The sequence below is a fragment of the Eretmochelys imbricata genome, chromosome 9 (genome assembly GCF_965152235.1).
Source record: "Eretmochelys imbricata isolate rEreImb1 chromosome 9, rEreImb1.hap1, whole genome shotgun sequence".
Classification (NCBI taxonomy): domain Eukaryota; kingdom Metazoa; phylum Chordata; order Testudines; family Cheloniidae; genus Eretmochelys; species Eretmochelys imbricata.
Window position 1 is genome coordinate 65,078,096 of NC_135580.1, and position 26,620 is coordinate 65,104,715.

Below are 26,620 nucleotides of genomic sequence, written 5' to 3' on the forward strand. Positions count from 1 at the left end.
TCCTTTGCTCTCCTGTTATGGGGTGTAACTGATGGGGATGTAGGGTCTGTATATGCGGGTATGTTTTTCCATACAATATTTATATGTCAGGAAAGGTTTCTGAATTCAGTTTCTGAAATAGCTGTAGTTCCACCCCATGGCCAGCAGAGAGCAGCACCGAGAGAGCATATTGATTTCAGAGCCTGTCCATCTGGAATTCTCCCACTTTCCTTTCTGAATCCTCTTCAGAGGGGGAAACCCCAGCCACCCCTCCTCATTTTGTGGGTTTGCTAACGAGGGATGCTGTGCTCAGATGCCGGGCCAACAAGTGTGGTATAAATACCTAGACTAATCATTAAAATGTGTAATAGAAACATAGTGCATGAGAGCAGGATGGATGACTTGAATGCGGCAATTATTATTTATTCTTTGTATCATCATAGCTCCTAGGATCTCCAGGTGTGGAGCAGGACCCGTCATGCCAGGTGCTGTACAAACACACATCACAAAGGTGGTCCCTGCCTCCAGGAGCTTAATAATCTAAGCAGGGGCCAATGTCGCTCAAATACTCAGAATGTGTTAAAGGCAACTTGTACCACAGCAGAAAGACTTTATTTTTGAATAGGTGTTGCTAACATACTAGATTTATGTGATGGAGGGTGGGGTGCAGGGAGAATGCAGGCACTTTATGAACCTGAAGAATAAGGAATATATTGTATTTTGTTCCTTCAAGGATCTCCAGGCACTTTGCAGAGGTGATGGGGATTCCATTTTCCAGATGAAGGAAAAGGTACAGAGAGGGGGTAAGGTCACACACTGAGCATGGAGCAGAGTTTCACAGTAGAAGCCTGGTCTCTGAAATGAGAGTTGGTTCATAAGTGCAGCCCTGGGAGGTCTGAAGGAGACGTGTTCTCTCTGCTCCCCCTACTCCCCATCAGTTTTTTGTTTTCCTGTTGATGCCCCTCAATGCCTCTGCTAGCCTCATGTGTTTTCACTTAATTTACAGCTGAGCTCTGGCTTGGCCGCTCTGTTCAGGAATCCACCAGATTCTGAGTTGCTCATTCATCAATAAATAATTAGCGGGTAGATCCTCACTCTACTTCTGGCTGCTTTGCGCTGCATGGGCAATGCGAACTAGCTGGAAAGCAGCCCCAGTGGGACAGCTGAGATTCCTCATTGACGTAAGAGTCCCTTGGGGAGCCCACTACAAGCTGACATAAATTAGAGCACCCTTCATGCCGCTCTAATTTGATTGGCCCCTGGCTACCGCCAGAATTGTGGGAAGCTGGAGGGTGACTCGGAGTCACCTTTGTCACCTGCGCTGTGCCCAGGAGCGAGCTATGTCAATGAGCCCCAAAATTTTCAATAGGATTCAAGCGCAGTTTCATGTCTTACTTGAAGTCACGTTGGGAAGGCATTGTGGGATTGCACTGGATTATTAACGTAAGTGCTCCAGCGAGGCCGTTTATCGTTGCTCGTCCCTCTTTGATGTGTGGCACCAGTGATGATGTTAACAAGCGGCTCTCTGGATTTAACTCTGTGATATTACTTTCCTTGAGATTTAGAGCAGTGAGCAGCATACCTTGGGTTTCCTTTGATGGAAACACTTGTCTGACAGCACCACACAGGCTTATAAATAGAATTTAAAGAAAGGAATAAAGAAATTCTGCTCTAGGGTACAGAAGGATCCCCATAGTCCCTGACATGAACCAAGTGACTGGAACAGAGACCACCCAGATACACCTCATTAAGATTTGCGCTTCAGATGGCAGGAGCCAAGGTAGCAGTTCTATGTCCAGCCAGACCCTGGGTCTGACACATAGCTCTGGGATAGATTTTCTTTTGGGAGTTGCATAAATCAGTGCAAAATAGCTCTGAGCAGCCCAGACAGAGAACAGCTTATTCTCTGAGAGCTAGAGACTGATCATTGCCATGACTCAGAATCTTACAAGGGGATTGTGAGTCCACAGTGATGATGATACAATGAAAGGGCTTTTTCTTTCTTTCTTTCATGCAAGGCAGGGTGAAAATCCAAGAGAGAAGCGCAGCCTGTCCTGGGAATGCAAGACAGAATCAGCCTGATGACAGAATTCCATGTCTTTGTTCATCTTGGCATGAGTTCCATGTCTTTGTTCATCTGAAAGAAATGCCTCCAAATGAGGCCTATGGATGGGTGAACCGGCTAAAAGTAATATAAACTGATTTAACCGTCTTTCAAACTTGAACTGAAACATTGTTGAGGCTTGGAAAAGTTTAGCAATTGTTTCCCTTTTGTTTGCACGTGCCTCTTCACTTCTGGTCCCCGACTAAATTAAGAAACAGATGAAACTCTGAAAGATCTCTGGCTATACTGTTTTTCAAAAATGCCCCTCTCTCTTACACTGTAAGTTCCTTGGGGTAGGGGGCATCTTTTTGTTCTGTTTGTACAGTGCCTGGCACAATGGTCCATAACTAGGTTTCCTAGGCATTAATGCAATACAAATGATAACAGTAATAGACACTGGTTCAGCTCCCCTGAGGTTATTAATGTTGGGAGCCCTCCTGTGGAAGAGCTTCTGACTGCTGCCACTGCCAGCCTTTGAAGTACACTTGATAAAAACTGCTGTGAACGAGCTGATGCTTAACATTCCTGCTGCTTGGCTACTGTAGGGCTTCCAACCTTGTTACCACTGATGGAGCTGCAATGTTTGAGCCATAGTGCAAGACATTTTTGTAAATGTCCCTAGTCTAGGCCAAGCCCATGGTGGAGGCCAGTCTCATGGAATTTCCGGTCCACCTGGGACCAGGAATTAGGTGCTTGGATGCCATGGAAATGAAAGTGGTATAAAACTCTAGTTCAGTGGAAATCTCTTGACACCTCCAGCCCAGTCTGTAAGCCAAGGAGATTTAGAGAAGCTTAAGAGATGTGGAGCTGAGGGTTTGGAGGCTCATTTGAATGGACCCACTAGACTTTTTAAGGTTTCTCAGCAGTAAGTGAGACTTTATGTTGTAGGAAATTCAGTAACTGTTATGAAAAAGAACAGTGGTAATGTAGCTTCAAGGTTTTATGTAAAAAAAAATGAAGCATGGGAGAGTGTATGCTAGTCTCTCCTACTTTATAAGGGTGTATTGCTCTATCCCCATTTGCCCATCCTCTACCATACCGGTCCTGTGGTCAAAACACTCCTCCTTTTACTAAAACAAGTGCTTTAAAGAGTGAAACAAAAAATCAAATGAAGAAAAAAAATAAGGGCTGTTGACTGTTAACCCATACCACTGCTACACCCTGAATGGATTTTGTATGTGATTAGTCCTGACAGCTTAAAAGTTGTATCTATTTTTTTGAAGTCAATGGGGACAGGGAGGAAGGTGGCCAAGGTACTTGGTTTTGTATCTATAGGGCCTTGTTCCTTTGAAGGCAGTAGAGGGGACATCCAAGTTGCTAGGCAATCTGCGTGTAGAGGAGAGATGATCCTATAGAAGCAGGGTGGTCAAGTGGATTGGGCCCTGGACTGCAGCTCAGGAGATGTGGTTCTGTTCCAACCAGCTGTCCCCTTTGGCAAGTCATATCACCTTTCTGTGCCTCAGTTTGCCCATCTGTAAAATGGGGATAATGATACTGACTTCCCTGGTAAACTACTTGGTGATCTCTGGGGTTATTTAAGAACTAGGTGGTATCATTGTGATTTAAAGCATTGGAGCAGGCAATACATCCCTGCCTCCCAGGGCTGGGAGGGTGAATTCCTTGATGTTTGTAAAGGGGATGAGCTCCTTGATGGGAGGTGCTATGTAGTACTGAGTATTATTCTTTGGTGACCTCTCTTTACATGGACAATGGGGCCCATGTATTGGCTTACCATGCCCTCATTTAGTGAGAGCTTCCTTGGAGTAGGTACGGCCCAACTTGCAGCCTCTGATGTGTGGAAGTTTGTCTGCCTCTTCCGTGATCCCCCATCCACAATCTGCTCAGGGTGGGACAGCAGTTTCAAGTGGTTTTTCTTTACCTCTCAGCACTCAGGTTACCCCTCTTTGTAATTGCCCTGGCAGATGTAGATGCCCTATCGTTGTTCTGCAGATCTAACCTGCTGCTGATTGCTTAAAGCACTTAGTTGGTTGTGTCTGGCTTCCCTATGCAGCATGATTCCTCCTTGTGTACCTGCTTGTGGTTTAGGCCAGTGATATGGCTACTGTAGCATCTGTACCCTGCGCTCTTTCTAGGCCCCACAGCCACCTGGGCTGTGGAGGGAGGCAGTCATTCTGCACCAGCGATGCTGCACAACGTTTTTTAAGTAAGAATGTAGGAATTTACATCCTGGTCGGATCCATGGTCCATCTAGCCTTGTGACCTGTGGCAGGCAGCAGATGCTTTGGAGGAAAGTGTACAGCCCCCATAGTGGATAAATATGCAGTAACCTGAATGTAGGGGCAGTTTTTTCCTTAGGAATGGAAGTGAAGACTACTGTGTTCAGCTGGAAAGGCAGGGGGAATGTGAGAAGGCAGAATGCAATTGCATAAGCAGGAAACTGGCCAGGACTTGTGAGAAGTGTCATGGGCTATTTTAAAGACTACAAATGGGATACCTGTTCCAGTATCTCAGCCAGATGAAGGCATCTACCACAGCCCCTAACATCGCGCTGAGATGCTGACTCGGAGGGAAGAGTGCCAGCATGCGACCCCCCCAGCACCTGGATTTCTGGTGAACTAAGTGCCTAGGGAGTCCTGGGAAGGTTTCTGTCTCTAGAGAGGTGCTGAGGGAATGGCCAGCTCGGTGTCGTCAATCTGTATGCGATCTCGCACAAACAGTGATATGGATACTGTGCTGTAACCCTCACTCGCCTTTGTATGACCGTGGCTAGCTGAGCCCAGCGAGGGACCTGCCACCTGAGCTCCACGTGTTAGCTGGCTCTGGAGCTGCACAGTGAGCTCCCTTGTCAGACCCACTAAGCAGCACAGACTGAGTCTAAATGACTTTCCTTTGCAATTGCTCATAGAAAACGTTTATTGTTTGGCTCCTTTCTTAGGACTAAACACAGATACAATCCTGTCCGTTCATCCTTTGCCTGCTGTCCATGAACACTTCACCGCAAGCAAGGGAACCTTAGGTCGCACCGGCTGTGCTCAGCAGGAGCGCAGATGCTGCAGGGACTGACGCGGTATCGAACAGAATAGAACAGCAGGACAGGCGGGGCGCTCAGCCAGGAGTGGCTGGAGCACGCAGCAGGAATCAAGGAGTTAACAGCCTGCATTTTACAGGCTTGTAATACAGGGAGGCTAGCTGAGCAGCAGCATACAATAGGGTCCCCTCTATACAGCCAGGGCATACATTGGTTATAGTTCCATTGCTTCAGCAGTTGTGTGGCCCTACACTCTCCCTAACATGCGTGCCACCCACCAGTTGCACGGCATGATGATTCTGCAGATAACCCTTCCTCCCTGGTAGCAGTAGGGATATGGGTAATAGCCCAGCAGAGGCTCGCACACCCGCTGGCAGTATCGGTTGGCGCGGCGACACTGAGCACAGCAGTAGCCTCGTTCATCCCACAAGGGGTGGAACTCAAGTCCGTTCTCCGTCTGCAAGAGAAAACAACCAGGAGAGGGTGGGAGGGAGAAAGTGCCGGGGGCAGAGCACAAGCCTGGGGGCAGTTATGGGGAGCTGCTGCTGCGCCGCCGGGGTACTAGCCCCCACAAACGCTTGGGGGATGCTTATGCTGCCATAAATGCTGCCGTCAGATGAACCCAGCACCTATACCCCAGTCCAGTGGAGCACAGCCAGGCCCCAGGAGCAGCAGGGCTGGGAGGCCAAGCCAGATCTCTCCCAGCTCAGAGCTCAGCCCCTGGACACTCGTGATGGCATCTGACTAATCTGAACCCTGGACCTCACTTTCTGCTTGTTGGCTGGTGGTTCATCCCAGCCTCCTCCCATCCCTTTCCTTCCCAGTCCTCTTGTTGCCAGCTTCATGCTCCCTATCCTCCAAGAGGGGGCCATGCTTCAAGAAGTGCTTCTGCCCCTTCTTTCCAATGGGCCTGCTGTGGGGAAGCAGCAGAGGGTACCAGGAGGGAGAGCAGAGAAGCAGCAGGCTGGGGAAAGCCACTAAGTCCCTGTGAGGAGAGGAGCAGAACCACTGGGAGCTTGGGAATGGGAAGAGAGGCAGAGCCATGAGGGACTGGGGAAGGGGGCAGAGTGTGGGTTGGGATGGTCATAGTACGTGAGTGACAAGGGGAAGAGGGCCCATTCAGTAGTGCTTAAATTCAGGAGAGGGGCTTTGAATATTGGGAGACCCCTGAAATCTGACAGCATTTCTGAGCAGTCTGCTAGCTGGCAATGGAATGAGTGTTGGGTCAGAGGTTCGGGGCAGCACCCCAAAGTTCGGATGCTAGATCTGAGCTAACCGAACCCCTCTGGACTAAAGCACTCATGGATTCCAGTGCCTGGAGCACAGCAGGAACAGCTTTTCCCCGGTTCTCCAGGCAGGTGTGACCATGACAATCCGGGTTTTCTGAAGGTTCATTTTGGGCATGGTTCCAGGTTTGGATAGAGGTTTGAATCGGTTCTTATTTCACCTGGTTCTCTTTGGCCCTAGAAGGAACAGGACCCAAAGCAAGATGGTCAGCTTGTCTTAGAAATGCTGCTGCTTCAAAGTCTGAGCACAAGACTGAGAGCCAGGGATTTCTCAGGTGCAATCCTGTCTACGACTCGCTGGGCAAATCATTTAACTGTTCTGTGCCTCAGTTTCCCCAGCTGCAAAATGTGACTAATAATTCCCTCACTTATGGGGATGCAGTGAGGATTAATTAATATGTATACAGCACTTTGATACTATACATTGCTATATTGGTTTTGTTGTCCACACAAGATCCAGTGAGAATCTAGTAAAGTCACCCAATGGTTACCTGAGTTATTCACCAGAACTGGGTAATTCTTGGGAAGAGGAGCAGGTGGTAATGCTGCTGCTGGGGGGATAGTCATAACATGGCTCCATAAAGGAGGGCATGAGCACATCACACAATTAACAGAGTCAATGTGAACATATGGAGGTGACTATTCTGGAATTTGAGTGGCCCACCAAGTCTTTGCACTGGTTGAAATTGCCGTTTGTAGTGCACCATTTTCTGTTGAGTTTGGTACTTCCTCAGCCCTCATCACTAATATCTGAGCACTCTGCAGTCACGAATGGGTTTTAGTCTCACGGCATCCCTGGGAGGTAAGGAAGCATATCCTCATTGTAGAGCCAGGAAACTGAGGCACAAGTTGGTTACTGAACTCCCCGAAGGTCACACAGCGAGTCTGTGGTTGGGCCAGGTCTTCTGAGTCCCAGGCCGGTGCCCTGCCCACTAGACCATGCTATCATAGATACTAAGGTCAGAAGGGACCATTAAGGTCGGACTAGATGATCATAATGGTCCCTTTTGACCTTAGTATCTATGAATCTGCTCTAGTTCTCCATAGGCAGGTCAAATGTGACATTACAACCAAAGAACTGTGGCCTCTCCTATTATGAAGAAGGATTGCAGCTGTTATGCTGTGCTATGAGTTAACCATGTTTTGGGGACGCTATGGGCATTAGCTCAAACAAACCCCCTAATTGGCATGACCATTTCACGCCATTCTAATGTCATCATCATTTATTGGGATTCTTGTTTTAATGCAGTGCTTTAATACCCTCTAAGGTGTTAAGAGGCACATGTCAGGGGCAGACAGAGGTCAGAAAAAGGTGATCACGTAGGCCAGATGATGTAGCTTGAGAGTGTTCCTACTGTTGAAGTTCAGCCTGAGAGTGAAATATTGACAGTTGCCCAATAATTGTTCCCAAGGACTCACATAGTCATTTACGGGAAGATCCTCTTCCGTTAGCTGCCGGGCCCGGCGTTTGGTTCCTGGCCTTGCATCCTTATCTACATGGTGCTCATTCTGTCTTTCAGCCCCGTCTTGTTTGGTCACAAGGAACGGGACATCATCTTCCCCTCCATCTTCAAAGTCATGCAGCTCAGGAGCTAAGAGGAACAGTGGAAACAATCATTATAAACAACTGTCCTGGAGAGATTGCAGGGACAAAAGTTGCAGGTGGCGTGCTCACCTTTAGCATAATATGGCACAAGGCCGCACTAAACCCAAAACAGCATTAAACCACGCCCAACATTGTAAGAACGTTGGGTCAGAGCAATGGTCCACTGAGCCCAGTGTCCTGTCTTCTGACTGGTGCCTGATGCTTCAGAGGGAGTGGACAGAACAGGGCAACTTATCGAGTGATCCATCCACTGTTGTCCAGTCCCAGCATCTGGTAGTCGGAGGCCTAGAGACACCCAGGGCATGGGGTTGTGTTCCTGACCATCTTGGCTAATAGCCGTTGATGGACCTATCTTCTATGAATATATCTAATTCTTTTTTTTAACCCAGTTATACTTTTGACCTTCACAACATCCCCTGGCAATGAGTTCCACACGTTGACTGTGCATTGGGTGAAGAATTACTTCCTTATGTACATCCGCCTCTCTGTGCACAACACACGGACAGCTCCACGTTATACAAACTGGAAAGCTAGCAAAAAAAAATGCCTGCAGTGTTGCTGTGAGAAGGAGCAGGGGGAGAACTTTGTCTCCAGCGAAAAGGGGTTCATTTCAGCTCACCTTCCCCCTTCCTTTGCACCAGTGTTTGGAAGAAGGGCTGTAAATTGACTCTCGTTATAGTGTGTATGGCAACACCCATTTTTTCATGTTCTCTGTGTGTGTATATATATCTTCCTACTGTATTTTCCACGGCATGCATCTGATGAAGTAGGTTTTAGCCCACGAAAGCTTATGCTCAAATAAATGTGTTAGTCTCTAAGGTGCCACAAGGACTCCTCGTTCTTTTAGGAAAGAGAGAGAGGCGAATGCTAGGGAAGAGAAGGCACCACACCTGGGGTCACAGAACGTGCTGACTGCACCTGGGTGTTGTCTGCTGAGCCATCCCACTAGCTTACAGTTATTCTGGAGGATGCTGCAGGTATGTGCATGGAGAGAAGAGCGTTATATAGTCATGGGCCTTAATGGAATCAGACACTGGCCCATGGCACAGAGCGTCTGGTCTGCCAGCCCTTACAAACTGATATATTTTCAAAGCAAGTCACAGGAGATCCTGCCCATGGACGGGTTCTGTTGGGCACAAATGCAGATCTCTCTGATTTGACATTGTTCCTTCACAGTCCCACAATGGCACCAGCCTGTCTTGTGGGTGAGACCCACAAAAGGCTTAATCGTGCAGGGTGCCCCCTTGCGGAATGTTCAGCCAGTCAGAATTTGGTCAATGCTTTTATCGTAGCACTCTACATGCTGCAGGCAGCTGGCACGTGGGCAGAGGCAGTGGAAGCTGCTTTGACTGGGGCTGGGGAAGAGGAGAGTCAGGGGCAGCAGGAGGACATTGGGGTGGGTGTTCTGCATTGGGAGCAGAGGGAGGTGGGGGCAGCAGGGCAGAGGAAGGACAGTTGGGGTATCGGGGTAGGAGGGGAGCAGGGTGGGGGAGAGGCAGTCGGGGTGTCAGGGATAGGAGGGGAGCACAGTGGATGGTTTGCATGGAGGAGGGGCAGTCAGGGTGTTGGGTAGGAGGGGAGCGGGAGAGGGAGTCTGCATGCGGGGAGGGGCAGTCCAGTGTCAGGGATAGGAGGGGAGCAGGGTGGGTGCTCTGCATAGGGGGAGGGACAGTCAGGGTGTTGGGTAGGATGGGATTGGGGTAGGTGGTTTGCATGGCGGGAGGGGCAGTTGGGGTGTCAGGGATAGGAGGGGAGCGGGATGCGGGGTCTGCATAGGGGGAATTACTGAAACTTGGCCTGATCACCCTGCTTCCCACCTGCTCCCCAATGCCATGGCAGCCTCTCCAGCCCCAAGGGTCGTGCTCTCGCCTCCTTCCCCAGCAGCCGCGGAGCCCAGCCTCACCTGAGCACATCAGACAACTTGCTTGTGGCAGAGGCGGAAACGTAAATCATCCCCTCGAAGTTTCCATTGCGGGGGCCTTGTCCCCCCAAGCGCACTTTGGTTCCACCACCCCTGCCTGAGGGTGGAGTTCTGGTGAAAGCAGGAGACTCCAACTATCTGATCCTCCACTTTAACTGAGCTTCACAACAGAGCAGTTGTCTTTCTAACTGACCTCCACACTCTTGACAGTTATTACTCCGAACACAACAGTCACAGTTCTCTTTTCAATAATAGAACAGTATTTGCCGTTACTCTAGTACCTCTCATCACAGGCTCTCAACACTGCTTTAGAAAGGTAAGTGTTGTTATTATCACCGCTTTACGGATGCGGAAAGAGACACCAAGCAGCTAAATAACTTGCCTGAGGTCACGCAGTGAATCAGTGACAGAATTTAGTTGTCTTTGTTTCCATTCATCTGTTCTAGACACTGTTGACTTCCTTTCAGGTGCCAAAGAAATGTTTCTCTTTATTCCTGTGACAGAGGGTAGGCTGATTGAGGGGTGATAATGAAGGAGAGATTGACTTTTTGCAGGGAAAAAGCCTAGCTAGTTATATTACATGGGTTGTTTTCTCGTGGTGGCAGTAGTAAAGGTTCTGTCCACATTCATTTCTCTGATTTATAACTCCACTTTGGAAACCTGTTCTGGGCCAGCTCGCAGCATACAAGATTTCAGAGAGAAAGATGGGAACTGTTCATTTGACTGCAAAGCTGTTCCTGGAGATGCAGGTTGGTTAACACATGACATCTCTTGTGGGAGTCTGCAGGAGTGAGGGAAAAGGCAATTTTACCTGTGATCAGAGTTGGGTGGATCCAGTGTATGGTCACATTTTTGCAGATGTCAAAAATTTTGGAGCTCTTGAGAAATTCTTTGTTGTCAATAGGTTTTTCCTCTGGAATCCAGACCATGGATTGCTCAAAGTAGGTTGTCATCACTTCATCTCCCTGAAAGAAGAATGAGGTGTCACCTTGGTGTGCTGGCATAGACCCTACCACCTTCCACGGCTTCTACCCCTCCTCAGATTCCTTTGCTAAAGACATGACTTGTTAAAACAGTGCAAAACATACACTCCCTGTTTTTAAAGCTCCATGGATTTTGCCTTACAGGTTTAGGGCCCCAGTTCTGACCTTTAGCCCTGGTGTACACTTAAAATTATGATCAAATGAGCTGAGTTGCTCAGGAGTGTGAAAAATTCACACCCCTGAGTGCCATAGTTAAACTGACCTAACCCCCAGCGTAGATGCTGGAAGAATTCTTCCATCAACCTACCTATTGCCGCTTGGGGTGGTGGATTACCTACATCGCCAGAAAACCCCCTTCCGTCAATGCAGGAAGCGTCTACACTACAGCTGCGTAGCTGTAGCATGTGTACTGTAGACATGGCCCCATGGAGTAAGCCCCATTGATTTTAATGGAGTTACTCTTGGTTTACACCTGTGGACGTGACAGCAGAATAATCAGGGACGTTGTCTCTTTCTATGCCTCCTGCAGTTCCTTTGCTTATCTGAGGGCTTGCCTATGCCACGAATGCTTTGCCAGCATAGCTCTGTCGGCTAGGGGATGTGGTTTTTTTCACGCTCCTAGCCAACAGAACTAAGCCTAACACTAGTTCTCCTTTCTCTCCAGTCACTTAGTGGGTATGTCTACGCTGCAGTCAGAGGTGAGACTGCAGCACATGTAGACATACCCGAGCTAGCCTGGAGGTAGCTTGCTCCAATAACACTAGCAGTATGGGTTAGCCACTCCATGCCCAGGGTCCCAGATGGGCTCGTACAACCCATGCTGCCGCTTGTGTTGCTGCAGATCCACTGTTGTTGTTATTAGAACTTGGTAGATCAAAGCTGACTTGGGTATGTCTACGTGTGCTGCAGTCACATCACACCTCTGATTGCAGTGTAGACGTACCCAGTCTTGCTTCAAGAGCCTTCTCCTCTGCAACTACTACCATTTGGAACAGCCTTCTGTATTCCCTGATTCATCAATTCTCCAACTCCTTTCAAATCTCAGATTAAAACATCTCCTTTCTCCCTTGTTCATTCCTCTTAAATTCTCTCTCCTTCTGTTACTGATTTTGTGGTCAAGCACTTTCATTTATTCCTCACAAGATGCCTTTGCACAACTGTTTTCTGTCATTTATACCAGATGTGTCTCCTATTACATTATTCTGTACTGTATTTTGGCATGCAGATTTTATGAACGAGGCTATAGAAAAGAGTATTGCATTGGATTGCACCAAGCTATTTACTAAATGCCCACATATATGCAGAATGCTGGCATGCTATTTATTATTTACCATTGCTAAACTACACCAAAACCCATCACAACAGCCCTCAAAGGGGCTACGCTCCCCTTCAGATTTTGATCTGCTTTAACCACCATCTATTTATTATTGGGATATTGGGTGGAGGAGAGAAATGATTGCTGATCAGAGTATCCAAGTGTGTGTTTTTCTTAGCTATGCAGCCATGCACAGAAAGAAATTATTAGATCTTAAATCTTAGTTTATCACACTGGGTTTTCCCTTTCTCTTCTCTATCCTGGGAAATACTGTTTCGGTAAAGATTAAAAAATCATAGTTATTTGATGACCCAAAAGCTCTACTAGATTCTCACAAAATATCCAAAGAATCTGTGATTGAAAACTCAAAGGGAGAATGCCACCCAGAATTTAGGCCCTGATTCAGGAAAGCCCTTCTGCACATGTGTAATTTTAAGCACATGATTAAATTCTGTTGGCTACAATGGGATTTAAGTACATCCGTAAGTACTTTCCTGAATCAGGGCCTTACTGATTCACTGTTGCCTAAATGTGGCTGCTCTTGTTATTTAATGACCTTTGCATAATTCTCTCACAGAGCACTAGGCAGATCTTTCTGGGAGAACTCATTAGACTGACTGCTAGCTTCTGCTAATCCTGAGCTGCCGTGTGGCCTTTTAACTACAACAGGATTATTGTTCTTGATTCTTGGTATTGTACTGATTGGATTTTGTCTGTCTTCTGTCTGATCCTGTCTCTTTGAATTGTCGTTTTTACCAACAATCCTCTGAAACAGGATAATTTTATGAAACCATCGCAACGCTCATTCTTCCATAATAGCAAACTGTCAGTAAACGACGGAGCAGATGGAATTCCAATGAGAACATGCTCTGATTCCTAGATGAAACTAGCAAAGTCAGCTTCACATAGGGTGGTTTATGCAGATTTTTATTTTATTTTATTTTATTTTATTTTATTTTATTTTTTATTTACATACCTCAGGTTCCTGTATCTCAGCCTCCATAGTTTCAGGTATTACTTTAATCTGAGTTTTGATGAAGCATTTTTGAAGTCCTCCAAAAAAGATGCCGGTTATTCCCTGAAAGCAACAACAGCCAGGCAAGTGATATGTGAAAGTTTAAATAGCAGCACAAGGAGAATCTCACTGGATCACAGTTTAGTTATATTTTTTGTTAGTTTTTGTGCAAACTCTCTTCAGCAATGGTGCTAAGATGTACTAAAAAGATCTCCTAAAGGGTTTGGAGAATGGTGCTATTTACAAATAGCTGAAGGAAGGGATTAATAAAACGCGGTCCTGATACCCATTTCTTTGTAACTATCACATGCTTTAGTCATCACAAATAAATGAATAAAGTATAATCTGGCCATTCTGAATATATGAATCTTCAGCCTTTAACTCTTGCTAGATGATTAGATGAAGATTTCAGGACATGTCACTGAACGGAGTATTTCCCTAGGAATTATAATTAGGTTTCATATTGATCTTATCTTGTCATGAGTTTTAATGCTCTCCTGACAGACAAACATGCCATTTTTTTTTAGATTTACTACAGTCACATTCATCTGCAAGGATACATCCAATGACTAGATCTTGTTTTCATGGAACATCACCATCCCCACGGTGAAGAGCTCCAGTATTAAATGCCCCTGAGAGTGAATGGGAGAATAGCATCTTTCCTTATGAAGGATCTCCAAAGTACGCTGTGGAGCGGCATCACTCACTCAGCCAATGAAATGGGGCTAACTTGAGCAGCATTACACAACAGCTTTTAGGACTTGATCTCCCTGAGTCCTAATCCAACAAAGATCTTAATCACGTGCTTAATTTTAAGCACATTATTAGCTACAGTGAAGTCAAGCTTGCATAGGGTAAGTGAACACTAACTCTGCAATGGAACTGCAGAGGGAATTCAAAAAGGTGGAACAATAGGACTAAGAATTTGGATCGGGTGTGATAGTTAATATATGGGAGAGCATGGTCTAGTGGTTAAAGTACAGGCAGAAGTGGGAATCAGAAGACCTGGATTCTATTTCTGGCTTTGCCACTGATATGCGGGGCAGTGTTGGACAAGTCACTTAACCTGTCTATGCCTCAGTTTTCCTATTTGTCTAATGGGGGTAATTGTATTTACCTCTGGGGGTTATTATTCAGTTATTGCAAAATACTTGGAGATCCTCAGCAAAAATTCTCTAGCTCCCAACTCTTATTTGTGGAGGTGTCCTATCCAACTATTTGTCCAGTCTTATCCTTGCTTAACATAAGAGAACTGATTAGAGAAGAAAATACCCAGTGTGAAGTGGCTTCAGCATAGATAGCAGTAAGTTTCCCCCCTCCACACTGGGTGTCTTTGCTCTGACTATGAACAGTGGTGCCAGTTATAATATTGACACTTTCCTACAAGAAACTGGACTGAAACCGCAGGCCCCTGAAAACTCATCTGATGGCCCTTAAATCACTCCCTGAGGGCTTACAGATAAAACCGCCACTGTGTCTGGACCATCTGGTTGCCTCGTTGTAGAAGGTTTAGAAAAATGGGCATACTTACATTTTTAAAGTCATGTATTTCTAAAATTTCCTCACTGCCATTTCCAGATCTGAATGTCTCTGTTCTGGTTAGAGGATCTATCTCCATCAGAATCTTCTTTTTCTCCCCATGGCTAAAGAATGTGTGCTCCAGATCATATATCTGGGAGGACAAGAAATATATGCAGAGGCAGTCAGGTCCATCCCAATGTTTTATTTTTTGTTGATTTAGCAATTAAAAAAAACCCTCTGTTGTGTTACACTGGTTTTGTACCATAGTTTCTGCAGATGGTTATAAAAGTTCGTAAGCACCAATGCCAAAGGGCCAGAGCTTTGGAGCAGGGGTTATCTCTGCTTTCAAGTATCTGCTGGTTGCTTTTACAGCTGCTCTGCTCACCTTGGGCTCAATCCTACACTCCACTCCCAGCAAAATACCTTAAACCTCCATGCTTGCATACAGTGGCGACAGATGTTACAGAAAAAACGAAGATAGATAGATGGCCTTTAACACAAGCCAGGAAGTCAGGATCAGACCCTCAGGCCATTCATGTATTAGTAATGGGTGTACTTCAAAAGTAATCATCCCACAAAGTGTTGACCCAGATTTTGGGGGTTTGGTTTGGCCCAATACACAGATAAAGCTTACTTGCAAAAACTGAATCCAGATCTGGATTTCAAGCTCTCCAAAGTTACTAGGAATTGCCAGAACTGACTAGTCTAGTGTCCTTTAACTCACAATAGGCCAGAACCTGCTGCTTTGGAGAAAGGTGCAAATGGACAATTTAGAATAACTTATCCAGAGGGAAAGTTTCTCACTAACTCCCTTAGTTAGCAGTTGGCTCGTGTCTGATGGGTTTATATCTCTTACTTTGTAAATTTTATCTCATGTAAGAGTGGATGTTTTCATTCTTTGTATCAGTGTATGATTGTATTTTTAACCTGCTAAGCTCTTGGCTTCAGTAGGATCTTGTGGCAGTGAGTTTCACAGGTCAACTCTGTGCTGTTTGAGAGAGAAATTTAGTGTAGTAGTTTTAAATCTGCAGCCTTTTAATTTGATTGAATGTTACCCTGTTCTTGTATAATGAGAGGGGTGAAACAGGAGCTCACGAAATAGCCTTTTCATTCTGTCACGCACTTTCAGTCAGAGGCATCTGGCTCTAGAATGTACCTTTTTCCAACACAGCTGGAATCAGGTGACCTGCAGGCACCTGGCAAGGCCTAGTTATTCTCCTGGGCCTCTGAGAAGATGGGTAAGTCAGGTAAGTAGATTAATGGGAGGGGAATGATGAAGGTTAATGGGCTGCGTGGGTGAGGAAGGACTTGTTGATATTGGTTCTGTTTGCTGTTGCTGCACATGTATTTTATATAATGATGTTGTGTGACAGGCAGATTTTTTATCTATAAAGTAATTCTAGGCTGTCCCCACTGGCTCCTTGTGTAATGCTAGATTCATTATTCACTCCAGTACCCACTAGGGGACTCCCTACACCTTCTAGAACTTTGTTTCCACTAGCACAGGCCTGGTCTACGCCAGAAAATAAAGTTGGCTTAACTATATCGTTCAGGGGTGTGAAAAATCCAGACCCCTGAGCAGCATAGTTAAGCTGACCTAACCCTCAGTGTAGACAGTGCTAGGTGGATGGACGAATTCTTCTGTTGACCTCGCTAGTGTCTCTCGTGGAGGTGGATTACCTACACTAATAGGTGAACCCCTCACGTGGGGGTAGGTCGTGTCTACACTGAAGCGCTACAGTGGTGCAGCACTTGCAATTTGAATGTAGACAAGCCTAACATTCTTTACCTGATGTTGACTGTTCAGGTGCTAGTGTAGACAAGTCTAACCCGTTCTCAACTCTATGCCAAGATAGCCTACTCCTGGCTGACAATGGGTGTGCTAATGTAGACAGGGTTTAGGAGCTGGTATAAAACCTCATCTTCCCACACACTTCAGTCCTCTCACTCTCAAGGCAGTGGTGGATTAAGGGATGATTTAGCAAACTGGCCAGTCCAGGCCCTGTGCTCCCAAGGGGACTCCATCCCCCCGGCACAACTGAGGTTGCACACAGAGAGAACCAGTGGCTCACCTATGCCTCAAGTCCTGCATCATGCAGATTGAGTAAGACTTGCGACAGTTTCCTCCAGGGCCCATTGACACCAATGCTGTATCAATCAGAGGGGGCACTGCCAATGCCAAGCAACAGGAGATGCTCCTCCCCAACCCTTGGGCTCAGCTCTGTGCTAGGAAGGTTCCCTCTGGTGTGGGCCCAGAAGCAGGAGTTCAGTAGCCTCTTCCCTCCCGACCAACTGTTAAAGCTGAGCCCTTCCACTGCAGACAGCAGACTGTTAAATAGCAGCAAATGCCTTGTGACCGGCCATGGAGGTAGGCAGGGACCCTTTCACTCTGGCTGGTGGTGGGACCACAGCTGGGGTGACCAGATGTCCCGATTTTGTAGGGACAGTCCCAATTTTGGGGGAAGGACAGACTGGAGTGGGGGTGAGTCTGGGGGAAGGGGTCAGAGTAGAAAGATCTCTAGGAAGAAGGCCAGAGCTGAGACTCCTTCCTTCTCCTCAGAAGGTGCCTGAAGCTGGCTATACCTTAGCCCTTTGCCTTGGACTCGCCTATAGCCAGTCCCACCTTACCCCATTACTTTAGCTGAGGGAAACCCTGCTCTGTGTGTGCTTGGCCTTTACGGGGGTGGGGGTGTCCTTTTCATCTTGTTCCTTTTTAAATGGTGTGTAAGCTCCATCCAAGCCTGCAGAATCCTTGCCAGCTCCTGTTGTGTCTGTCTGTCCTCTGTCCAGCCGTAAGGAAGACGATGAAACACTGGCACTGTGGGAATGGAATCTTAGGCGGAGATGTCATGGTGGTGATCCCATAGCTAAGGGTGTGCACTAGATAATGGGGTACAAGAATCTTAATAAGTAGGGCCAATGACATGCATGAGGTTTGGAGGAATGGGCACTGTACTGTTATCCCTTTGGTCAAGCAGTTAGCCAATACAGGGGCCTTGTGGGTTTGTTTCCGTCAGAGGGAGAAATGGATCATATGCGTCAGGTATGTTCTGTGGTGCAATCCTATTTATTTACAGAGCACATGCTCTCAGTCCTGTGGCCCTGAACATATCAGGAGCAAACTGCAGCAGGCAGTTGCCTTTCTCACAGTTTCCAAGCCTGTCCTGTGCCCCAAGGAGCTCCGTCTCTGCTCTCTTTCTGAGCCATGCTCACCACTGCATCTCTGGCTGTGTCTGCTGGCTTCTTGCCTCTCACACAAAAGCAACCCCCTAACCCTTGGGTTTGCAGTTAGTCCTGTGGAAACCCCACAGCCCACTTGGGCAGTCGTATCTATTGTCTCCAGTTATCACTCCATATAAAGGGGCTTAATTGCTCTTTCCTTTTAGCCTGAAAGAAGGGTGTAGAAAGGTCTGTGATGGTCTACAGAAGGCAGTTATGAACACCTTCCAGCATAACCGTATGTTACATGCCTTGTACCCTCCCTGTGCTGAAATGGGCGAACAGAGAGTTAATAAAAAGAAAAGGAGGACTTGTGGCACCTTAGAGACTAACAAATTTATTTGAGCATAAGCTTTCGTGAGCTACAGCTCACCGCATTGGACGTGTATCTCTGATACAATCTGTATTACTCTTCACAGGTACCTGCTTGCTGCTGTTGCCAGCTTTTGGCAGCCCTCTTGTCTCTGTTGTTGTGTGACTCTTAAGGGCTGAATAGTAGAAGATGCTATTTGAAGCATACAAATGATCCTCCTGGAGCAGTTAAAGCAGGTGAGTTGTCTTCGAGATTCTCCTTCAAGGATAAAACAGTGTCTCTCTAAAGAGAGTTCTCAAGCAAAGCACACAGAAACCCCTGAAGAGCCAAGAGGGGAAAAGACAGTACTCCCGGTGCCTGGACGCAATCTGTTCTCTAATTCAGCAGCAAGGTGGAGGGATGCATGGTTTGGGGAGGCAAACGCTCCTCTTATCCCTGCAGAAAGCCCTTCTAGGGCAGGTCAGTGGCACAGGGGGTGTGGGGTAGAATCCGAGTAGCTTTCACTGCTGCCCCTGCGGAATGTCCTGTCTGGATAAAAGTAGCACTTGGGTCTCCAGGGCTGCTGTTACAGGTGCCTTTCTGGAGCTCTCTATCCTTTCTTATGAATGACCGAAAGCTGGCTCAGGGGTCTGGTGGGGGGCTGCACAGCTCCTCCCCCACAGACTGACAAGTTGCAGCCAGTTTTCACCACCCTGTGGCTGGTCAGTGGCCTGTACGAAGTAAGATTGGAGGGTCTCCATCCAATTCCCAGGAGAAACATGTCCACACACAGCTGGGAGGATCTGGCATCCTGTTGGCATTCTCAGCAGAGGCCAAAGACTGGGTGGGGATGATGGGAGCTTGCACTGGGTTGTACTCATTCTGTGGATAAACAGAAGCTTGTGTCTCCAGGGCTATCAAGGGAACAATCCTCATGGAGTCAAATCCTAAGCCCGGGCAGCCTGACTGTGCAGAGAGGCAGGAAAAGGGCTTTTATTAATAACAACACCTAACTCTTATATTGAGCTTTTTGTCTGTAGGGTCAAAGCCCTTTACAAAGGTAGTCAGTATCATTATTGCCATTTTACATATGGGGAAACTGAGGCACAAGGCAGTTAAAGTGACCTGCCCAAGGTCACACAGGCAACCAGTGGCAGAGCAGGGAATAGAACCCAGCTATCCTCAGTCCCAGTCCAAAGCTCCAACCACACTGCCTCTCACTTTAAAAATTAAAATGCATTAAGAATATTCGGTGTCTCCCTGACAATCATAAGCATCTCTCGATAGCTAGATTCAGAATTTTTTAAAATATACCCGCTGTTAGATTTTAATGTATGGAAAAATTAGGTTAAAGGCTAGAAAATGTTGAAGTGCTGCCTGCTCAGAGAGACAAAATACGGGCTGTGCTTTAAATCATCCACGAAAGAATCTGAAACCATACTGTAGACTTACTTTAGAATCCCCTTCCGTTTCAGGGGAATGATTTTTCCTGTGAGTTTGGCCAAGTAACCCGTTCGGAGGCTTGGCTTCGCTGCACATTATTTGGAGAGTTGTGAAATTTTTAATTGGGCTAAAGAGATACTGATAGTTTTGAGAGTCATCTCAGAATTTGTATGCGGAACCAGCTCTCCGCACTGTTAATCATTTCGGTTTGTTGTCTTGTCATCTTTGTTTTGTCCATGTAATGCTACTAAATGGCAGGTTCAGGTTATTTCAGTGTTACTGTATGATGGTGGAGTGCATGGCTCCAAAGGAAAATTGCAAAGGGGAAAATTGGTTTGTTGCTACTTTTTTACTTCTTAAAGTCCCATGAAGAGACTCAGAAAGGCTTTTTTTTTTTTTTCAGATGGGTTTTGTTACTCTTGATTTTTTTTTTTTTTTTAACATTAGAAATTCAACCCTTGCATACCCTGATTTTCCAGGAAGACTTGATGGACTGCTGGAGAAAGAGTTGTCTCATGAGATCACTAGCGACTGGAATCAGAGCGATTGAGAGGAGAAAGGATGTTTGGTCAGGCTGTTTAAATCTGCTTTGCTTTTGTTAACACACATGTTACTTCAACATCTACCAAATCGTTGGGAAAAAAAATCTTTCTTTGCAAAAGATTAAAAAATGCATCCTCCTTCAATTGAGGACTGGTCTCAAGTCCTCCAGCAAACTCAAAATCAAGAGCTGATATTTCTAACATTAAAATAACCCAAACAAGTAGGAAACTCCCCCCAAACTTTTCTGGCTTTCATTTTACATTACAATGAAGCCCAAAGGGCACACACACAACATTCCTTTTCTTTGCTGGCCACTTCTGTTTTAATAATTAAAAGACCGGGGTCTCTGTCTTTCCTGTCTTTTCTTTTTGACTCTCCACTGTAATGTTAAATGGCTCCTCCTGAGCACTTTGTAATTTCCTTATTTTTTATTATTTAGTCTCCTAGATGTTTGTAAGTAATATTTCCATCCCTAGCGGCTTGGCCCTTTATGCATTTGGGTAACATTGCGCCCTTACTTTTGCTTTACCCCTGCCTCTCTGTGCAGCGGTAGCTGTGAGATACAGTAGTGATGTTTATGTTGTGCAGTCCATCCCCCGTAAGCTTTCATTTAAGCGTGGTGAAGACCTTTCCTGAAAGGGTTAACAGCTTGTGCTCCCATTGTGTGGCTGGCAAGCTTTGTGTAACTAGAGGAACAATAGAGACTCTGTGAGGTCCCAGCAGCAGCTTGGAGATGTGTGTGTGGCTTTTATTTCTTTTTGATGATAAGAAAATAAACTTTCAGGAAGTGGGACACTTCCTATCTGAATAGAACGATCACACTTGGGGCCTGGACTGTTTGACAGTTTAAAAGTGCATTGTGCTTTGAAAAAATGGTCTTCACACTGTAAAGCTAGGCGTGTTTAAAGGGGAGTCTCTTTCTTGACCAATGCCTTTTGGATCTGTGGAGAGACCAGGTGGGTGAGGTAATATCTTTTATTGGACCTGTGTCAGCCAGACCCATCCCCGTAGAGAGAGAGCTGCACTGGGCATGCATCTCCAGGGATGGGGCCTCTAGTACCACGACACATAGAATCATAGAATATCCGGGTTGGAAGGGACCTCAGGAGATCATCTAGTCCAACCCCCTGCTCAAAGCAGGACCAATCCCCAATTTTTGCCCCAGATCCCTCAATTGTCCCCTCAAGGATTGAACTCACAACCCTGGGTTTAGCAGGCCAATGCTCAAACCACTGAGCTATCCCACATGTAGGTCTATTGTTCTCCAGGCCTTTACGAGATTAACGGAGTCCTTTCTGCACTTCACCAAACTGTCACATCTAAGCCACTGGAAATCAGTGTCAGGATGAGGTTAATCTATTGCTGCTGGGGCTTGACCTGGAGCTTCTTGCACTCCAAATCAGTTGCTATGTCAGGAACTTTGGTGAGTGACGTGATTGAAGTCCTCATCCTCTCCTTCGTCTGCTAGACAAAGGGCCTGATTCTCTGTTGCCCTTGGGCCCCTCTGGGCCTAGGACAGGTGTAAATTGGGTTGCCATCTTGCCGCAGCGCCGAGTGTGTGGGGTGGCTGTGACCAGGGTGGAGGCAAGTTGTGGGTAGGGCAGGAGAGGAAGGAGGTAGATTTGGCGGTGGGAGGGGACATGGCTGGGGAGGACTAGTACCCCGGTGATTATGCACCTCTGCAAAGCCCCACAAAGGCTCCTGAAATATGGGCACAAATTAGGACAATCCTCGGGGCAGCCCTAGCTTGCAGCAGGGAGTGGCCCCTGACTAAGGGTGGTATAACCTGCCCCCTGTATATCTCTGCTGGAGTCTGTGTCACAATGAGTTCATAGTGCTCTTTGCTACGGCAATTGTTGGCTGACTAGGCCAGGGCCCCTTTCACTGCCCACTGCTAGCTAGGTAGCTCCCTGGAGGTCAGCATAGCAGCCGAGGCTAGCTCTTCCCGAAGCTCAGACAATTCGATGGCGTTCGAGGTATGATCCACATGTCCCCAGGCAGGAGCTCTGTGCCCAAACAAATGCCGTCATAGCAGGACTCTCAGCCGTACTCGGTTACAAACCTACTGCTTGGCAATGGGCTTATGGCCGCAGATGATTGGAATGAAAATATCTCTACCAGATGTCGGCTCTGAATCACAGCAGCTTATTTTAAACAGATGTAGTCAAGTAAAGTAACAGAGGCAAGACCAGGCTTCCAGGCAGCCCCAGAGCTGACACAAGCATTGCAAATGCCCACACATGCAGCACCAGAGCCAGCTCACAAGAGTTCCTCCCATCAAGCCCCTTGCATCCCCCCGACTGAACCTCCTCTCACCACCCCTTACTGCGCAGAGTGAAATTCAGCCCTGCACAGTGGGTGCGAGGCCTGTGTAGGTACCACTGCAATCCCCCTTCAGCCCTGGGGGAAGGACTGAAGGGCGGCTCAAGCAGTGCCTAGGTCTTGCACAGGCCCTCTGTGCTGAGGTGAGTCTTGCCCACAGGGTGAGTCTGAGAGAGCTGGGCTTCTAGCCCATAACCCAGGTTTCCCACATTGTGCTCAAGACAGCAGCTCCTGATAGCTGGTTCAGCGAGCTCCAACCCCAGGCTGTCTGTACTGGGACTTTATCTGCAAACAGAATCCTGGTGGGAGGGGGCAAAAGGACAGGGGAAGGCAAAGACCAGGCACAAAGCAGCTTGTTGGTGCCGAGGTCCATGTTCTTGCTTCAGGGTTTACATTCCCTGCTAGGTGTTTACGTGGGTTGTGATAAGTGGTGTCTTTTCAACGTCTGAGGTCAGGACTTGTGCCTGGCAGACAGACCCCTCTCAGTGGGACACATGACACCCATCTGCTTGTGGTTCCAAGTATGAGTCCGGCTTTCGGCGTGAGTGAGCCCGGGGAGCAGTCTTGCAAGCTATGGTACCTATCCAATTTTGAGAGAATGCCTAATATAGAAACTCCTCCCCACAAGGGGGCAAGTATAAAGCACAAGCAGCTTGTTGGCTTAGAGGTTAGCAATCTTGCTTAAGATGTGAGAGGCCTGAATCGGGGCCATAGACTGGCTAAAATAAAAAGAAGGACTTCCCCTTACTGTAAATCTTAATGCCCATCAAACATGTTGCAATTCCCCTTCAAAGAGGTGTTTAATGCACACATATAATAACATTCCTGCCTCTAAAGTTTTGTATTTTGCATATTGTAAAACTAATAAAAGTATTATTAAAAAATTATAAGATCTGCAGTCTTTGTGCTTCAGGGTATGAACTGGTCACCATCTGGGGTCCTCCTTGAAGCAGATCTTCATCTAAAGCACCTGGCATTGGCCACTGTTGTAGACAGGATAATGGACTCTATGGACCACAGAGACCTGTGATGGTGTGTTAGTTGTTATGCTCCTAACTGGTGGGGTAGGAAGATGGTGCAGGAGGAGGTTCAGGTTTGGAGGGGAAGGTAGCCAGCCTATCACATGTAGATTGGCTCCAAAATACATGCCTTTCTAATCGCTGCTATTTGAATATCTCATCAAACAGGAAATATGTGTCTAAGGATAATGATCCTATAAAAGTGGAATTCCCCCAAGGAACCAAGAAATATTGAGGTAGTGGAGTCAGCAGAGTTACACTTTGGCCCTTGATGTGGTTTTATTTCAATCTACTTTGTGCTACTCTAGATATGCACAATGGGGATAAGAGGACTACAGGCTGAGGAACTGAAAATAAATGAACACAATCCAGTTAGCAGAAACTCCTCTGAAAGCAAGTCTGTCTCATCGTCCCTTAACATTGCAAACACATTAAAGTAAGAAATATAAATCATGACAATCAATCATTCTGGATTCCAGCTTCCTCTCCTCTTTATGTGATGGCATAATGACTTTTCCACCAGTTTATGGTAAGATAATTGAAACAAAATGGAAAATAGTTTTGTACTTGTCATAAAATTTGCTGCTGGTGAAATAAAGTAATTTTAACTCTTTATAGCTGAGATCCCATCTGGTGCAATTATTAATTATGAAAATATTCCACTAAAAACACTAAAAGCTAGATCTGAATAATGAAAAGAAAAAGGTCAGCATGAATATTCTGTAGTGTAAGAAATGTTTATCACAATATTGTATGGATTTTTAGAGTGAGCAGTTAGCAGTATTGATAGATATAATATTGTAGAAAGATTGCTTGATCTCACTGTGTAGAATTGACACACTAAAATACTGGATCAGTGAATATTTACTTACTTTTTTAGGTGACGGGTTCCAGAAATATTTGACACCAAAAAATATCAGAATAAGAAAAATCACCAGTACGCAGAAGAGCAATCCACAGATCTTGTATCTTTTGCAGATCTTCTTTCTTGTCTTAGATGCTTTTGCCTAATTAATTACAAAACAGCAATATCCAGTGGTCTGCTTATCATTCCAAGGAGTGTTGAATACACATATATATCAGACAGCTATTATGCTCTAGGTAATAAATATCACATGGGAAATTCTACAATGGTAAAGAAAATCATTAACTTACATCTAGAAAGTGACAGACCTCGGGGCTCTCCTGAGAATTCTTTTCCATAGTCTTGAAGTAAAATTTCCTTCTCTCTCTGTGTGTGTAGAGAGGTCGGAGAAACCACTGCTGAGGTGGAGTTACAAATGATCAGGACTGCACATGCCAGTGAGGAGAAACTCTGTGCTACAATGACTCCAATATGTCATGCTGAAGCCTGCTTTACTACAGGAGTCTATAATGCACCAGTCAAAGTGTGTATATGTGTGTGGTGCCTATTGCATCTGTGCTGGTGTTGAGGTGTACGGGGTGCAAGTGATTGCCCTGTGGGTTGGGAAAGTGACTGAGGGTGAGCTATAATACAACAGCTTTCACTCTGTACCTACAGAGGCAGTGGATAAGCATTTTATACGCTTACTAAAACTGGGCAGCCAAAGAGTTCTGCCCTATCACCCCCCTTCTTTCTCCCTTTGTTTCACCTTTCCAGCTGTGCCTCACATCAGCTTTTTCAGTAAATCTAATGTTGCCCCTCCCACCCCATTCTAACTCTCTCCCTCCTGACACCTGGGTCTTCTGTGAGCTGCTTAACTAGACCAGTCAGGGCCAGCCAGTGGGGTTCTGGATCAGAGCTGGCAGTGAGGTACCGTAGCCCTTGCTGCATGTGTGTTTATTAAGGGCACTTCAGAAGCAGCCCCTTGGTCCTTTCTGCGGCCGTGGAGCTGGGAGATGAAATGGGGGTGCCCTCGCTGATATCTGGCTGCCGGTTGCTTTGGAGCCCCCCAGTGGAATGACTACAGCATCTAGGACACTAGAGTAGCACTCTGCCCCTCCTGGATCCTTCGTCTGGAAGCACTAGGTCAAATTCAAGTCTGGTGTAAATAAACGGAGCTCCATTGACTTTAAATGGCATCTGCTTCGACTAGGCACTGAATGCTGAACTGTAATGCAAACATGAAAATGGAGGTAAGCCTGGCAAAATGCACCAATGGCCCCACTCTCCCCAAACCCCCCAGCTTCGGGGCATTCAGTATAGAAACAAGTTTTAACTACCTTTTTTTGAAGTCGTATCTTCCTCTGTGAAATCTTCTTGACACGTCCTGGTTCCCAGAATGTGGCCCAGCATGTGACCTCACGTACCCCACCAGACCTATTGAATCCGCGCTTGGTGTGATCTCACAGCAGGATGCATTCTGGGATATCATCAGTGAAGCAGGAGGTGCCAAGATGCTTCCGCAGGGAAGGAATAATTTTAAAAAGTTTATTAAAACACATGTCCGCTGTGCTTTTAACTCATTGTAGTGTTGTTGTTCACCTTTCTGCCCATGCAAGGGGTGTGAGTGGCTAATAATGCCTGACTGCAGAGGCTGGAGAGAGATCCGTCGTGGAGACCACACCTGAGCTCCTGCAATGTCTCTCTTTATTCAGAAGCTACTTTGCAAAGGTCTGACTACAAAGCACTCAAGGCACAAACTAGTCTTACATATACCACAACACATACATAGTCTTCAGCAGGGCAGGAGCACAGGACTTTCAGCCCCAAATACAGGCATATTTGTCACTTGCACTGTAGGAAATTCTTTTAGCTATGAGTAAGGCTAAGATTTTGTCACGGTTATTTTTAGTAAAAGTCACGGACAGGTCATGGGCAACAAACAAAAATTCACAGAGCCCGTGACTTTTACTAAAAATAACAGTACAAGCCGTGGCAGAGTTGCATGGCCCCAGCTGCAGCCCCCACCGTGAGGAAGGGGTGCATGGCCCCGGCGGAAGCCGCAGGGCAAGGGTGCACGGCCAGCTGTGGCCCTCACCACGGGGCTATGTGGGGAACATAGCTCCGGCTCCCACCCCTGCCACGACTCCAGCTGCTGACAGCTGAAGCTGAACAAGTCACAGAGGTCCAGTAAAGTCACAGAATCCATGACTTCCGTG

The 26,620-nt window shown here is 46.5% G+C and overlaps 1 protein-coding gene across 1 annotated transcript; it reads right to left on the bottom strand.

The window, feature by feature from the left end:
• Positions 1-5,319: 5,319 nt before the first annotated feature.
• TNMD (tenomodulin) lies at positions 5,320-24,760 on the bottom strand. Its single transcript, XM_077827228.1, has 7 exons — positions 24,713-24,760; positions 24,430-24,564; positions 14,730-14,870; positions 13,160-13,261; positions 10,697-10,850; positions 7,778-7,950; positions 5,320-5,529 (listed from the first exon to the last, which is right to left on the bottom strand). The coding sequence occupies exons 1-7, from the start codon at positions 24,758-24,760 to the stop codon at positions 5,320-5,322; spliced, it is 963 nt and encodes a 320-aa protein (XP_077683354.1).
• Between the last annotated feature and the right edge of the window lie 1,860 nt (positions 24,761-26,620).